The 17,256-nt window shown below is 39.4% G+C and overlaps 1 protein-coding gene across 1 annotated transcript in view; it reads right to left on the bottom strand.

The window, feature by feature from the left end:
* The window catches only part of ITGA2 (integrin subunit alpha 2), a gene marked incomplete at both ends in the record, with an annotated part of 87,954 nt that overhangs the window by 11,823 nt on the left and 58,875 nt on the right, over positions 1-17,256 (bottom strand). The window contains 11 exons of the mRNA XM_080933907.1: positions 158-260; positions 3,727-3,810; positions 3,900-3,976; positions 4,457-4,549; positions 6,097-6,238; positions 6,644-6,726; positions 7,254-7,364; positions 9,816-9,967; positions 12,441-12,580; positions 16,111-16,247; positions 16,946-17,149. Of these exons, the coding sequence (XP_080790033.1) occupies positions 158-260; positions 3,727-3,810; positions 3,900-3,976; positions 4,457-4,549; positions 6,097-6,238; positions 6,644-6,726; positions 7,254-7,364; positions 9,816-9,967; positions 12,441-12,580; positions 16,111-16,247; positions 16,946-17,149 (1,326 nt within the window). The remainder of the gene's footprint in view (positions 1-157; positions 261-3,726; positions 3,811-3,899; positions 3,977-4,456; positions 4,550-6,096; positions 6,239-6,643; positions 6,727-7,253; positions 7,365-9,815; positions 9,968-12,440; positions 12,581-16,110; positions 16,248-16,945; positions 17,150-17,256) is intronic.

Consider the following 17,256-nt stretch of genomic DNA (forward strand, 5'->3'; position numbering starts at 1 on the left):
TGAGGGCTGAGGCTCAGCTGTGCGTGTTAACAAGCTCCCCAGTGTGACTGTACACCACTCAAGACTGACAACCTTGTTTCACTTCTTCTTTAGCCTAGACTCCTTTATTTCTTTCTCCCTCTTCCTGGTTTGTCATCCTTATGACAAGCTTACCAACCTTGAGGGAGAAGATGAATTTAGGACCAATATCTTCAACACTGTTTATGACGGAAGGCACACTCTCATCCGAAGAGATTTCGTAAAAGTTTATGTTGGTGGATCTGTTGGGCGACAATGGTTGAAGCTGATTATTTTGGTTTTTCTGTTAGTCTTGAACCATCCTATTTATTTTACTTAAGTGTCTTCCAGCTTAGATTATCAAAACAGCTCACTTTTATGATAAAAACACAAAATGAGTATTCTACCTTCACATCAGCATTTTGAGATTACACATGAAAGACTATGAGACTCTGTCTTTCTGCCTAACTGGTGTGTAGGGGGCTAGAAATCACAGTGCCACCTATTCCCAATATTAGTGGTATGCATCATATATGCCTCTAGCCCCATAAATATATAGAATTGTTCATTAGTATTCTTATAATACAATAGTTACTAAATAAACCATCAATACAAAAGTTTTGAAAAATACTAAATTACTTAAAACTACTTCCTTTCAAATCATACCTGTTCACTGTCATTCTGAGGAAAGTCTATGTGTTTATCCATTGCCAAGTTTCTACCATAGGTATAAAAGTATAATCTTAGAACTGACAGCTGCATTAGTCTCCAGACTGCTGTTACAGCGGTAAGTGTGTTCAATGGGTAGACACTTCATCTTTGGTGGTTGGATTGGATTTGTGAGGCCAGATTTTCACTTGTGGCTATAGTACAATGAGGGGAAACCAGCTACTAGCTCCTGCAGCACGCATCACTAAATACCTCTCAAACCGGGCATGGGTTTATTCTATTAATCTTTCTCTCATTTTAGACCAACTCTAATAGTTGGCAGTAACTTGAGGGTTGATCGAAATTGTTGCCATCATTTCAGGGCCACTCTTAAAACCCAAACCTTTTTATTATGATTGACCACACAATTTATGGGTTCTGACTAACGCCCGCAAGCATAGAAATACCCAGGCCAGAGGAGTCTTCAGGAAACTTGCAGTGTGTGGAGCATGAAGGAGCTGAGAGCCAGTTAGGGTTCTGAAAAGTACTATGCACTTTCTTTCATATATTCCCAGGGGATATCTATAATTTATCTAAATCATAGGATGTCCAATTCATTTTCTAAAAGAATGAACTAGACATTTTCTGAGACAGAATGTATTTTATCTTCTGGGCACCTCCTTCTCTCCCTTTCTCCCCCCCCCCAACTGCCCCCATCTCTCTCCCTCTTTTAAGCATGTTCTCCCAGATTTTCAGAAGGAAAACTTGTCACATAAGAGTTGAACATATATGGGGATTTGTCAAGGTTTTGTGCCTATGAGAGGAAATAGTGATGTGTCAGCCTTGTATGGAAAATGGGAAAACTGTCTAGGATTAAAAACAGAAAACCCAGCTATGATATTTTTTTCAATTTCCAGATGTTTATGTAAGCCCCTAAACAAAGCCAGCTCCTAAATTGATGGATATGGTCTGCTTTCTTGTATTTTAAGGCGATCTGACACTTTTGTGCTTTACATAGGTTTTCCCTTCATTACTTACGGGTTACAGTAGTAGTGATCTAAATTGAAGAGGGTCCTGTTCAAAATAGTTCTATTTGCATTTATTATATGCATAGACCATAAATGAATTTATACAGTATTACAGTAGCTGCTAAGAGTAGTACTTTCCTCAGAAGTTTACAAAATATTGAAGCACTTTTTTGCAGTATTGATTTTGATGGTTATACAAACAGAAATGCAAACCAACCAAACATCTAATTAATACTGGAGTGGGTACATGAATTATGACTCAACCAAAAACAGAATAAATTAGATATGTATATACTGATATGAAAACCACATAAAGCTAGGAAAGAGTAGTTTCTCATTCCCTTTGAGTAAGTCAAATGAGAATGTATGTGTTTGTGTGTGTGTGTGTGTGTGTGTGTGTGTGTGTGTGTGTGTGTGTGTGTATAGAGAGATAGAGAGAGAATTCTAACCTCATTTTTCATTGTGAGTCTTACTGTAATGTTTGTATTTTCCAAATATATACATGTACTGCTTTGAAGCTTGTGGGAAACGGTTGGGTATAGGGTTGGAAGTTATTATTTTAAAATTCTCCATCATGAAAAATTTGACTATACTTAGTACATATTATAGCCTCTAGGACTATACTTAGTACATATTATAGCCTCTAGGACTAGAATAGATTAGAATAAAACTGTGTTCACAAACATATGTAGCTAAGATGCCAATAAAAGTAAAGCCTTATTTTAATCCTCATTCATTCCATGTTGATGTAAGGAAAACACATTTCTGCAAATGTGTTTACGAGAATACAGAGCTGTACACACTGGAAGGAAAAGGGTCAAGTGAAATGATAATTCATTTCATGTTAGCTTTGTCATCAATTGCTTTTTTTTTTTTTTTTTTTTTTAGCACAGAGTTATTTGGGAAACTGTAGCTACTGATACACTTTTCAGGGGAAGACAATATGGGCCATATTTTCTTTTGACTTGTGCCTTTGTGACACACTTGATACAAATGTGTTGTTTTTACCTTTGCTTAGGTGTCTCAAGCTTCAAAGAAAGCACACACTCCTTTTCAATTTTGTTTATTGATTGATTGCCTGAGCTGTATATGCTCCATGCTTCCCTGGGCTGGACTGGCAAGGCCCGAGTCAGAGAATGTAGTTGCCCATAGGTTTATTGGGAAACCAGTACTGTGCTTTTCCAGGGGTCTTTGGTACACAAGAGGAAGTGGACTTAGTTCCCAGAGTTAATGTTGATGAGATTTGCCTATAGCAGCAGTAGGATTGATATGTTACCCATGTCCCAAGACACCTGCTCCTTGGGTCAGGTGAAGCTAATTGGTGTCTACTAGTTACATTTTAACCACTGTCCTCTGGTTGACCTGTGTTTGGAAGACAAGAAAAAGGAAGAAAGCCTTTCCTCATGGATGGCTTCCTTTGGAAAATCCCTCATTTCTTCCTGGTTGGAAAAAAACCATCATCAGTCATGTCTGGAGTTTTCCATTAAGGAGCTAGACTTAGTCCAGTTTCCATATCAGCTTTCTTGGCCAGTGACTCCATTTTCTATTTGTTATGCCCCTTCAGTGTCTAAGATATGGTGCTGGGGACTTCCATACCCAAGAACAGGTATATTGCTTGACATCCAGGACAGTGAGAAATGGTGGCAATTGTCAAGACTCCCAAGAGTATGATTCAGTGTCTAAGGATAGAGAGTGTGTTGTTGTTGTTGTTTGTTTGTTTGTTTGTTTGGTTGGTTTTTGTTTCTTTGTTTGTTGATAGAGCTCAGACATCTCACCATCTTTAGAGTGTATTGACATATGACATGTGACAAAAGCATTTTTTTTTTTCCACTGCAATCAATTCTGGTACTGTTCTGAGTCAATTACCTCAGAAGTCAGAGTGTTCCTAGGCAGCAATTTCTCTGCATATTTCTAATCTAGTTGACGGTTGAGAAATAAATTCATGAGCTAAGACTGAATAAATAGAGGGCTGTAGTCATGAGCTCAATGATTTACCTGCCGAGGAACTGCTGGGGATAAAAAGCTACCCACCCAAGTAGCAGCTGTCACCTACCTGGTTAAGTGAAGGTCAGCATCGTACAGGAGAGGAATCATGAGACCGACTGAATTGTCCGCTTTGTTTGCTTCTTGACTCTCACTATTAAAACAAGTATTAGACATTGCTCAAGGAGAAATCTCATAAAAGCTACCAACCTTGAGTTCATGATTTTATTGTAGGCATCTTACCTGAAGGCTTGGAAATTGATGGCCGCCCGATTCTGGAGGTTTTGAAGATTGAAGTCGAAGTTAATGGTGAAAGTCACCTACACAACATTAAAATCCATCAGTCTACAGTGCTCTGGGCCAGGAAAGTGTTCTCCACCAAGATGAACCCATTCTTGTGGAACTCTAAATTTTGTCTTAAATGTTAAGCATGTAGGCCATATCTCTCTGCCTTGCTTTAGCTTGCTGATCTGAGAACAGAGCTTAACTTCTCTCAGATACACAAACTGTGGTGCTACATTCGTCAGAACTGTCAAGCTTTGGGCTGACCTGAAATTTACTTATAGCGCTTTGACCAGTGTTGATCGCCATAGACACACAAAATAACATTCTATGTTGTATGTGCGCTTGGAAAAAGGTACTCAGAGGAAATTCTCCCTTTGCTAACCATTTAAACAAAGTAGCCTCAGTGAGGGAACCCTGTCTGGGTATGGATCTGCTTTATGATATCTAGTAAATGATGATGGGGAAGACGGTGCTTTCAGCCGTGGAGGGCTCAGACCAGAGGATGCAAACTGTACCTGCTGTTCACTCTTTAAGGCAGGGTATCCCACATCACAGGTAACAGATTTCTGCGATGAGCCAACCTGGCATGTTACTTCTGTTCCATCGACCTGAACAGGACCAACGAAATAACAATTAAGTGTGTGTGCTATGTGTATTTGTGCATGTATATGTGTGGTGTGTGTATATGTGTGGTGTGTATATGTGTGGCATGTGTATGTGTGTGTGCATATGTGTGCCTGTATATATGTATGTGTGTATATATATGTATGTACATGTGTGTGTATGTGTATATGTGTATGTATGTGTGTGTATATATGTGTGTGCATATCCACACTTAAATGTGTACAAGAACATCTTAGCAGTAATATTTTATGTAAATATTTTATTGTTCTCAAAGACTTGAATATCTTGTAGTATCAAAGTGGTTAGTATGCATTTGTGTTGTCAGATATACCGGAGAAGCCAAAGGATTGGTGAAATGTACACTAAAAAGGAGATTGCCTTTTATAGCTCAGGAGCACAAGTTTCTTTAATATATTATTCAGAAGTCTTGCCTTTAGTAATACCTTCTCCTTAATATTTTTAAGTGCATATTTTTAAAAGAAGAAAAGTACAATTTGGTGTTGGTATTTTATTTATTTATATTTTGGTTTTGGTTTTTTGTTTGTTTTGTTTTTTGTTTTTTGTTTTTTTTTGAGACAGGGTTTCTCTATGTATCCCTGGCTGCCTCGAATCTCACACTGTAGAGCAGGCTGGCTCTCCTTCCTGAGTGCAGGGACTGAAGTGTGCCCCTCCACTGCCCAGCGGTGTTTGAATTATAAATATCTCACAGATTTTGCCAGTTTTCCTTACTAAATTTTGTCTTTAATGTAAGACATGTTATGTGACCAGGCCATTTAAATATAAGGTCAGTATAAGTTTAGAATTCTAAATCTATAAAAGTTCACATTAACGAGAGATAGGAAGAAACTTTTTTTAAATAACACTTAATCAAGCAGTCTACTTGGAAAATAGCCTTTTCTGGTTTTCTTTTTTCCCTTTCTCTCCTTATGCCCTAAAAGCAGAAGAACGGGGTCTCTCTTGGTCACCGTGATAGAATGACTCTGCAGGAACATGTCATCCTGACAGCAGCATCCGCAACAGCATCTGCAAATCTAGGACTAAGATGCAGGACTCACAATGCCACTGAGCAAGTGCACCACATCTGCCAAGCACCAGGACAGGCGGCCTCCTCACAGAGACGCTGGAAAAGCTATGAGCTGCTGCTGCCGCCAAGGCCTGGTGTAAAGGAAAAAGTGACCTTCACTGGAATCAGAGCCGCCCTAGATTCTAGATTCAGAGCCAGGCTGTGTTCTCTGGAGGCTTAACTAACTGGAAGCCACGTGGTAGCACTGAGCATGCCCAGGATCAAAGCTTTTTTTTTTCCTAGACAACTTTGAGGACATAGGATGAGTAAGTGTCAGAGACAGAAGTGAGAGGAAGGAGGGAAGAAATGCTGTGCTGGCTTTTCGGGGTGGGGTGTGAGTGTGTGTGTGTGTGTGTGTGTGTGTGTGTGAGGGTGTGTGTGTGTGTCTGTGTGTGAGGGTGTGTGTGTGTGTGTGTGTGTGTGTGTGTGTGTGTGTTAGGGTGGGGTTGTCATCACATCATCACATACCGGCACTGAGAAAGAAGCAAAAAACAAGTTCTCAGAAAACTCAGCCAGGAACGCAGTGTTGTATGCACTTTCCCCTCTGTTTTTCAGTGTGACTGAAAATGTTAGCCTCTTGTTTTGGTTACTGACAATAAAGGGTTGATTTCTGTGAAACCAAAAATGGGGAGAAAGATGAAGCCACTGAGGTTAAAACTGCCTCACTATTCAAAAACTTCATTCATTGACAAACTTTTTTGCATTTGCTTGAAGATTACTTAACAAGGAAAGACTTTCTTCATAGTAACCCTTTTAAACCGAGGAGACAATTAAGCAAATGCCTGCTGAACCACATTCTTTGTAGCTTCTGATTACATTGCCACAAATCTGGGAGGTTAGCATTTCTCATTGTCACTCTTAGGGAGTGACAGAAGCTGAAATTCAGCATTGCACTGTCTTAACTACACTGAGGGTATTTCTTCTTTAGAAAAAAAAATCAAAATCATTCCTCGTGGACAGCTGTAATGTGCCTTTTATTTCTGTATTTTCCATGGAAATGTGAAGTCGAACATACTGTAAGGCTGGCAGCTGTTGGACATCCAGGATCAGGTCAGAGATGCAAATTCCATCGCTGCCACACTCCTTATAGAAAGGGATCTACAACAAAGGGAAAATGCATCATCCTCGTGGGTGTGCTTAGGTTAAAAACAGAGAGATTATATGAACTATTGTTCCGTTTACATAAAGGCCAAAACTGTGGGAAGCTGGACAAAGTTTTAGGAGCTTGTACACGGTTATATAATCATAAAGAAAAGAATACTGAAAAATAACAAAATTCAAGGTAATTGTTCATGTGGTGCTACATTAAAATAGTAATAATAGATAGAAAAGAAGAACTTCACAGGCATCTGATTCTTTTTTAATAGGGATGGTGAGGATGAGCAATTTGGCCTGTTTTGTTATTTATTTCTTCAAGAAGCATTTGTTGAACACCCTGGTAACTTGGCACCACTCTTGGGGCCAGAAGCAAAGCAGAAAAGAAGTGACCTCTGCTTTGTGGAATCGATATGCCCATGAACTATGCACATCCTTACATTTAGGCTGCTTCCCTAACATCTTTGACACCACACTGACTGTGGATGCTGTTAGCCAACCTCCATTTGGGAAGGGCAAGCCACACTCACACTGAAGACTTTGACAGTGTCTGAATAGGCTTCGAGGGCAGGGCTAGTGCCTGGGTTTTCCAAACTGATGTCCACACGCAGATCCAAAGGGTTGACAACATCAGAGGGCTTCTAATTACAGGAGAGAGATTGATTGATTACTTAGTCACAGTGACTTGTAAATAAAGTCCACAATGTACTTATAATTAAGAGGACCATCAGTTACCAAGAGCCATTTCTATCTGAATGATGAAGACTTCCTCTTTGGTCCCAATTCTGCTGTTAGCATCAAAATTCAGAAACCTAAAGCGACTCAATTACAGTAAAAATCTGAAGCAGCGATTCCTACTGGGATGGTAAATAATCTCTTTGTTTACACACAAGCAATAATAAATATATAGGTGGTATGTTCAATTTTTATTGTCAACAGATGCCTATATCTGTGCCCAGCTCTTGGGTGGCCTTGCTTCTCATCCCTAGTATTCTAGTCAGGATTCTGAGGAAATCTGTAATTCCATGTGTAATTTGCTCCCCTCCTAGACAAGGTCAGCAAATAATGGAACCAAGTTTCCTCACTGCCTCCTCTTCTCCTCCCTCCCTCCATTCTTCTTGTAGACTTCAACCCCTTTCCCCTTCTCTTTCCTTCCTTGCATGTGGTGTGTATATGTTTATGTATGTTGTGTGTATTCTGCATGTGATGCACATGTGTATATGTTGTGTGTGACTGTTGTATGTGGTGTGTTTTGTATGTGTGTGCATGTGTGCACTGGTGTGTATGCTGTGTGTGTATATTGTGTGTGTTGTGTGTGTATGTTGTATGTGAGTATTGTGTGCATTGTATTTCTTTTGTGTGTGTGTGTGTATTGTGTGTGTACACGAGTGCACATTTGTGTATGCTGTGTGTATATATTGTGTGTGTTATATTTTGTACACGTGTGTATGTTGTGAGTTTTGTGTGTGTTGTATTCATTTTGTGTGTGTGTTATTATATGCTTGAGTGCACATGTGTGTGTACTTTTGTGTGTATGGTATGTGTGTATATTATGTGTATGGTGTCTGTGTTTGCACACAAGTGTGTGTGTGTTGTGTGTGTACACGAGTGCACATTTGTGTATGCTGTGTGTATATATTGTGTGTGTTATATTTTGTACACGTGTGTATGTTGTGAGTTTTGTGTGTGTTGTATTCATTTTGTGTGTGTGTTATTATATGCTTGTGTGCACATGTGTGTGTACTTTTGTGTGTATGGTATGTGTGTATATTATGTGTATGGTGTCTGTGTTTGCACACAAGTGTGTGTGTGGTGTGTGTGTATATGTGTTTATATAGTGTTTATGTGTGTGTGTATGTGTATGTATGTGTGTGTGCATGTGTCTGTTTGCACATGTGCATGTGTACATGTACCTATGTGGAGACTGGAGTTCTACTCTAGGCATCTTCTTATATCAGGTTTTATTCACAGTTTCTGGGGGGGGGGGAATATTTCTAATAACTTAAAATAACTTTCTGGTTGGAAAGTTTCTTCCAGGATTTTTCCTACATTAAAGATTTCCAAAGGCTATGTGAATTCTAGCAATTATGGCCTAATAATAGAACAAGCAATCTTTACTACACAGTCTATGGTCAGTCAGTACAGCAGTTCTCAACCTGTGGGTCACCACCCCTGAGGGTCACATTTCAGACATTTACATTACGATTCATAGTCAGCAAGATTATAGTTACGAAGTAGCTATGAAATAATTTCATAGTTGGAGGTTCATCACAACATGAGTAACCATATTAGGAAGATTTAGAACTGCTGACCTACTGTAAAGCAACACTAAAAACCACATTTGAGATTTTCATTCTCAGGAGCTTAAAATGAATACAACGTTTACCTGATGGAAAAAAATGTCAAAATAAAATTGATAATGGTAAGTTCACCTTGGTAGTCATTTAAGAAACAATATCTTTCACTTAAAAAATTTAATCTACTTCTCTTCTTTATTTAGTGTGTGTGTGTGTGTGTGTGTTTTCACTTGCACAGGTGCATGTATGTGCCGCATGTGCACATATGTGTGAAGGCCAGAATAGAAAAATCAGGTCTTCCACTTCATCACATTTGACATTATTCCCCTTGAGACAAAGTATATAGATGATTCTGGAATAAGGCTGGCACCTGCCAGGCCAGCCCTCGAAACCATCTTGCCTTGCTGTTCAGAGTGCTGCGGTTATGGGCACACACAGAGCCACACGTGGCTCCTTTACATAGGTGTTGGAAATTTGAACTCAGGTCCTACTGCTTATGCTGCAGGTGCCCTTACCTGGTCAGCCATCCCCCTATCTTCGAGCCTCTCATTCCTCTAATAATCTTTCAGCCCCTTCAGTTGCAATTCTTAATAAAACGTCATGTCACCAACACAGGTAAAACCAGAATGTGACCTTAAGTATTAGCATAGAAGAAATGTGCTTTTTGTTCACAGAGTTAGACAAGACATAAAGTTATTAGAAAGACAAGAACCTTCTGACATATAACTCCCATTTTAGACTCCCTGGATTCATTAGTCTTTTAGAAGAAAAGCAATGAAGACCCCAAGACCTCACCTGTATACTAATGTGGTACTCAGAACACTTCTGCGCCTCATTTACAACCATATTCTTCTGCAAGAATCGCTCACTATTTTCTCTAAACATCCCCCTGGAGGTCACTCTGGATGAATATCCGTCAGCATCAAGTGTCATGTTAAACAGGATGGCTGTGATGAAATCACAGACAAATATGTCAGGTCCGCTCTGAAGAAGCAAACAGCCTTGTTTCATTGTATCTGATTGGAGGAAGTTCCTGATATCAAGAAGATGCAAAGACTATCTTTACATTGGTGGTTTATGTACAGAGGAAGACCATATGGGATTTGATCTAAGTGTCTGTGAATCCAGAAAAGAAAAGCTAGTCAGAGAAATGTGTCTTGTAGCCCAACAACTATTGGGCTATTGAGCTTGCCCTGGAAAATTTATTAGATAAACTTGGGCAAATTGATCCTTTTCCTGTGTATTAGTTTCATTTTCTATAATGTAGGACACACACACAGGAGCACACACAAGGATGTGTAGTGATATGGAGTAATTATACCCTCATATGCTATATCTCTACAATAATCCTGGACACTGGATTACTCCGATGCAATGTTTGAGATAACAAAGTAGATTAAACGAGACAGAATAATTGTCATGAGTTCACCTAGCTTGAACAAGGTCAGCAATAGACCTTAGTAAATTTGAAATGAAAGTTCATGTGTTTTCTATTTCCATGCTGTTATGAGGACTAAGTGTTGCTATAAGAATTAAGTGTGATCATCGCAAAGACCATGTCCTCTGCCTGACACAGTCAAGCTGCTTACGTGAAGAAAGACATGCAACATTGTAGCGCAAAGGCTTGAGTCAGACATTCTTAGACTGGGCAGTAATTTCACAGTTTATGACCTCTTTCACTTGAGCATTCTCCCTACCGTTTTCGGATCTCTGTTTCTTTGGTGGTTAGAAATTATTAATAACAACTCAGGGAAGTAGAAACAGAAAACTATTATGTGATAAAAAATGATGACAGTAACTAAAATCCAAATAATCAGACCAGCTGCCTATAAAAGGATCCATTGGACACTCAGAAATTCTGAGCATTCTCTACTGCTTAGGGAAGCTGCCTTATGGGAAATTACTTTATCCGATTTATTCAGAATTTTAAAGTTGAATACTTCCTAAGACAATATGTCTGTTACTTTTAATGTATCTATTAAAGAAACTGGAATTTCTGTGCTTCAGTGACAAAATGAGACAAATAAATATGTCAAAAGTATGAAAAAATTGAATGGACAGACTAAGGGTAAGTGATAAAAAGCACATAAGAGAAAACTAATAGTGGGGACTAGGTGGCTGTAAAAAGGAGGAAGTCAGTAAACACATAATTCTTTTTAAATAGCTTGATGAGATAGATGTATAGTTTCATGCATCATCCAGTTTTAAAGGTGGAATTTATTTCTTCTGTGCTGTTATTGCCAAGCAATGAAGTGAAAAGTTATGGCCAACTCAGCAGTGTGGATGTGAGTGAGACACAGCAGGAGAGAGTCAAAGGGGAAGGTTCCCCATCCTCAGCAGCCAATCAGCAGGAATGGAATGCTCTGAAAGTACAGGTTTGTCAGCGTTTGCCAACAGAATAGATGAACATCCAAAATGTGAAAGACCAACAAGACATAGTCAGGCTTTAGGGCCAAGATAGCGGGGCAGCCAGCCATGTCTGCCTGAGAATTATATTTTCCATCTTAATCTTTTATGCACACTAAATATGTTTATGTGGTGATAGTTTTCACCTTATTTGTGATGGCTACTAAGGTGGGTGTGGACTCCAAGACAAGACACACGGGTATCATACAAACAACTGACCTAAATGTTTTCAGGCTTCAAGCTAAATTTCTTGCAATTAAAGGAAATACCACTAGGAACTGAGAGTTCTGAAATATAGAGCCAGTATCTTAGGGAGGAGAAATTAGAACCCATTGACCAGGAACAAGGGAAAATATGCAGGTTTTAGATGCTGCGATAACAGAAGTAGTTGGTTGGTTAGAAAAGGCTTCAGAGAGGATGCAGCATCTCAGCCAGGTTTCACAAGATGATCTGGCCTCTCAGGGGACAGAGGATGACAGTTTCTGCTGACATCTGCCAACAGTTCTACCTGTGTTTTCTCTCATCTGATGGAGCACACTCAGACTCATAGCATAGAAATGTCAAAACAGTGGTACAGATTGTGTATTCTTTTCTATTTTTCTCACTTCTTTGAGAACAGGAACACTGAGTGCTTTACTCAGGACACCTATATAGGGAACAGCTTAGACAGGAGGCAACACACTCACTGAGAACTTGTTGCAGTGCAATGAAATCTGTGTGTGCTGAGGAACTACGGTAGACATCTGTGGGTATGAGAGACTCAATGACTGAGCTCATAATTACACCATGGTGCCTAGAGAAAATGTTCTACAGCAGAATGCCAGGATCTACACCTGAGTAAGGACAATGCTAAAAACCTCCCATGCCTAATGAACGACTCTTAGGTGCTGAATGTCTTGCAATTTAAGCATGGCCAGGAAAGATCCTTGTTTCTTCTCATCTGCAAACCAAATTGTCTAGCTTAAGCTATTGAGGAAAACTAATCACTGTACAGGTTATTTCAGGTCCACCTACCCACTTGATTGTTTTGCCCAGTAGGTCTAAACTTTGCTCTGAAGCAGAGTTTTAGGATTATCTTAGCTTCCTTGTTGAGCAAAATGATTTTGTCCGGAGTGAACGAAGCTTCTACAGCCACGTCAGCAATGCTTTGTGACCTGAAAGGCATAAATGGAAACAGATGCACATTATTGCTCAGTATACATATACACATTATTCCATATACATATATACTCCAGAGGACCTGGAGTCAGAACTAATGAATTTTTCTCTCCATTGTCTTAGAATTTGAGAGCAGTATTTCCTATTTGAAAGCAAAAGATGGCAGCAGGGTGAATGAATTTTTGGTTGGTAGCTGTCTGTCTATCTGTCTGTCTGTCTGTCTGTCTGTCTATCTATCTGTCTGTCTGTCTGTCTGTCTGTCTGTCTGTCTGTCTGTTTATCTACCTATCTACCTACCTATCTATCTATCTATCTATCTATCTATCTATCTATCTATATATCATTTATCTATCCATCTACCCATCTACCTAGCTTAATAACACTTGAACCTACACAACATGGATGCCTGAAACCTCTTTATGGATCATATGTTAAATCATGACCCTTCTCTGTCTTCTCAACTGGAGTCAGTGTTAGGCCCAGTCCTTGAAATGGCAGGAGAGAGATGGGAGAAAGTTGGAGGTGGCAGAGCTGATGCGTACTGCCGTGACTTGTACCTTGATATCTCCATAGTTGGCATGACTGGTCCATAATGGTAGCAACTACCATGACAGTTCACACTGGCTGAGAAGTCCATCACAGGGTACCCGAGTTTTCTATCCCAGTGTGGCCCTTTGTATACCCAAACCATAGTCTTATTTGCTTCTTCAACACTGGTATAAAAATACATATTAATGAAACTATCTGAGACACGGGTACTTGGAGGCCAACCATTTCACTGGGTACTTGTCGGTGAAGAAACAGAACCCACAGTCTGAATTCCTCCATTATTAGAATTTGAATTCCACTACAGTGTCCCCTGTGTAACCTTCTACTACTTATAAGGCAGCAAGCAGTGATTACTGATTTCACCATTTTGAAAAGTACGGCAAATAGGTCTTTTTATTTTCTTGCATTTTTCAACATTTTTAAAAGTTGTTATGTATCTGTGATTTCTGTTAATAGTCAGCCATGACATATCTAATAAGAAATGTAACACAGCTTCAGGCTTACAACCTAATATACTTAAGTAAATTTTAGGGCAACTGTTTGAGAGACTGAGTTTTCATTCTGATACAAATGACATTGATTTTCATGTTTTATTAGTGTGTTACACATTATTCTCAGAGTTATTCCAGAAAAAGCAGTTCAGCACTTTGTAGGAATGTGACCACAGAATATTAGCTTAGCAGGAGTAATCATCTCAGCACATTCATTCGGTCTACTGTGTGTTTACTTTTCTGAAGAATAAAATTCACCTCTAAAAACAGAAGCTTAGTCAAGTCACTGACTAACTTATATCATAGTAGGGTAAATGTAGGGGCACCATGTGGGGAGCCTACTAAGAGACTTACACAGCTCTCTTTACCCGGCAAATGGATGGAACTAGAAACTATCCTCCTGAGTGAGGAAACCCAGTCACAAAAGAACACACATGGTATGTACTCACTGATAAGTGGATATTAGCCCAAATGTTCAGAATACCCAAGATATAATTCACAGACCACATGAAGATCAAGAAGAAGAAAAACCAAAGTATGGGTGCTTCAGTCCTTCTTAGAATGGGGAACAGAATACTCACAGAAGGAAATATGGAGAAAATGTATGGAGCAGACACTGAAGAAAAGGTCATCCAGAGACTGCTCTGCCTGGGGCTCCATGCCATATAGAGCCACCAAACCCAGACACTATTGTGGATGACATGAAGTGTTTACTGACAGGAGCCTGATATGGATGTCTCCTGAGAGGTTCTGGCAGAGCCTTACTGATACAGATGAGGATGCTTGCAGCTAACCTTCCTTTGGACTGAAAACGTGGTCCCCAATAGAGGAGTTAGAGAAAGGACTGAAGAAGCTGAGGATGTTTGCAATCCCATTGGAAGAACAATATCAACCAACAAGACCCCCCCCCCAAGAGCTCCCAGGTACTAAACCACTATCCAAAGAGTACACATGGAGGGACCCATGGCTCAATGCCCCATTATAGGAAAATGCCATGGTAGGGAGGCAGGAGGGAATGGGTGGGTCGGTGGGGAATACCATCATAGAGGCAAGGGAGGGCGGGTGAGATGGGGGACTTTGTAGGGAAAACTGGGAAGGGGAATAACATTTGAAATGTAAATAAAGAAAATATTAAATAAATAAAGAAAGAAAGAAAGAAAGAAAGAAAGAAAGCCATGTAATTAGGTAACACTCCAAGTACACCATTCTTAAATTATTTTAACTAACTGTAGCCAGTAAAATTATTTCTAGTTTCTTAGTCTTAAATCTGTCCTTGGTTTTCCACATAACAGTATCACTTGTCAAAAAACTCATTTTACTCCTGAAAGGCACAGTTCAGAAATGTATAGAGTAGCATCAAACTCAGAAATCATAAAATGTGAGTGGACTGTGTTTCTGTTTCCAGTATGTCTGGACAGTTAAAGCATATATTTTCAACAGAGAAAGATGAATACATGAGTATTCTTGACTGAATAATCAATTTCTTTTTAATTTCAGTATCTCACTAGATTATATATCTGTTTGTTATTTGTATAAATGTATCTCTCTCTCTCTCTCTCTCTCTCTCTCTCTCTCTCTCTGTGTGTGTGTGTGTGTGTGTGTGTGTGTGTAGGTGAATATATATGTATGTATGTGAATCTGGGTGTCAGTGATCAACTTTGAGTGTTCTTCTTCAGGCACCCTGTTGCTTGAGGCATAGTCTCTACTGCCCTGAAACTTGATATGTAGTCAAGGCTAGCTAGCTAGTGAGCTACAGATATTTTTGTTTGCCTTACCATAATTGGGACTATATGCATGTGCCACTATGCCTTTTTGTTTGTTTATTTAAATGACCTCATTATACAGCTGTAAACTGTGCAGTCTATGTAAACCAGGCTGGCCTCAAACTCACAGACACTCACCTCTGTCAGCCTCCCAATTTCTTGGACTAAAGGCATGAGCTACCTCACCTGGCTATGTCTGGCTTTTTAACATGGGCTCTGGGGACTGAACTCAAGTCCCCAGGCTGACACAGCAGGCTCTCTAAAGATCTAAGTTATCTTTTCAAGACCTTCATATAATGGTTCTTGTTCATGACCTAGGATTTTAATGTATGCCTTTTAAGCACATAGGAAGTTTCACCTTGTGTTTTATGTGTGTGTTCTTATGAAGTTTCCTGACTGGAAGCTGAAATGAGGCTGCGCAAAAGAAGATAACATTTAGAAATATGCAAGGTATCATTAAGGAGGCTTTTTCTGCACACTGAATCTTTTCACATAAGGAGAAGAACACACACACACACACACACACACACATACACACACACACACACACACACACACACACATTCCCCAACTCTCTGGAAAACCATGGGTAGTCCTTCCTTTATGCAAACCATAATAAATACATTTCCTACAGCCTTATACAGTACATTGGGCGTGATACATATTACACAAAAAAGCAAGTCATTTTAATTAACTAATCCAGTCTTGCACTTACTGACTCACCAGAGTTGAACCACTTGCCCTAACGCACCAATAGACACATCAGTGATGGAGTCCCCATTTAAATCTTCATAGCCATCCAAGGACCTTCCAAAAAATTGGAGATGACTCCTAAAGGCTCCACTGGACCCCAGGATTTTCTGAAAGAGCAGAATTAGCATGGAGTTGTAGTGCACATAGTTGAATCACGAAAATACAGCCTTTATCTTTCCCCTTACATTCTCTCTGGTCATTTTCTCAGGTTGTCTGGTCCAGAAAATTTCATTGTAATCTTCCATCACATTTTATCTGATCTCTGTATTATTATTAAAATTTTTTACAGTGACTCTTTCATCAAAGAAATGGCATGAATCTTTAGTTCATAATCAAAAAGCAGCACGAAATGGTGAGATGTCCATGGGCAGGGAATGAGCTGAGGCAACTTTCGTTTTGATTTCTACCCTAACTAGCTTTCCTCAAGACAAACACAAAATTGCCTATTCATAAAACATCCCCCGTTATTCTTCAGCCATCTGATACCCTTCATCTTTGACATTTAACCTTAGTGGAGTTTTATGTCCTTAGTGTGATTCTTGACATGTGTTATTATCTATAACACGGAAATTTATCTTTTTCATATATCCTCTATTGAAATACAAGGTCAACAAAAAAGCAAGAAATTTGTCTTGTTCTATACAGCATTCTCAGAACCAGAGTAGTGTTTGACATATAGTAAAGCATCACTGAATAGTTTTTGATGGAAAGAATGTGAATCTAATACAAGAAGCATGGATTGGATGATGTTTTCTAGCTCTAGAATTTATGTACACAATACATCATCACGTTGTGCAGGGGTTACCTGAGAATACTTGGTGCGGATGGTACCCTGGTGACCATTGTAAATGTACACAGCTCCAGAGTTGTCATTCTCTACAGGTGAACCCACAATCACATCATTAAAGCCATCCATGTTGATGTCTGAAAGGGCTGTGATTGCTGAACCAAACCGAGCATTTCCAGTGCCTTCAGGTCCTTCAAGAAACTGGTGCTGATTCAAGATGCCCTGGCAAAGAGGAGAGGAACCGGTACAGCAGAACTCTCAATGTGCATCATTATAATTCAAAGCAACTATATCCAGATAAGACTTCAAAATGTGAATAGGGTTTTAAT

This window comes from Micromys minutus (assembly GCF_963924665.1).
Source record: "Micromys minutus genome assembly, chromosome: 20".
Classification (NCBI taxonomy): domain Eukaryota; kingdom Metazoa; phylum Chordata; class Mammalia; order Rodentia; family Muridae; genus Micromys; species Micromys minutus.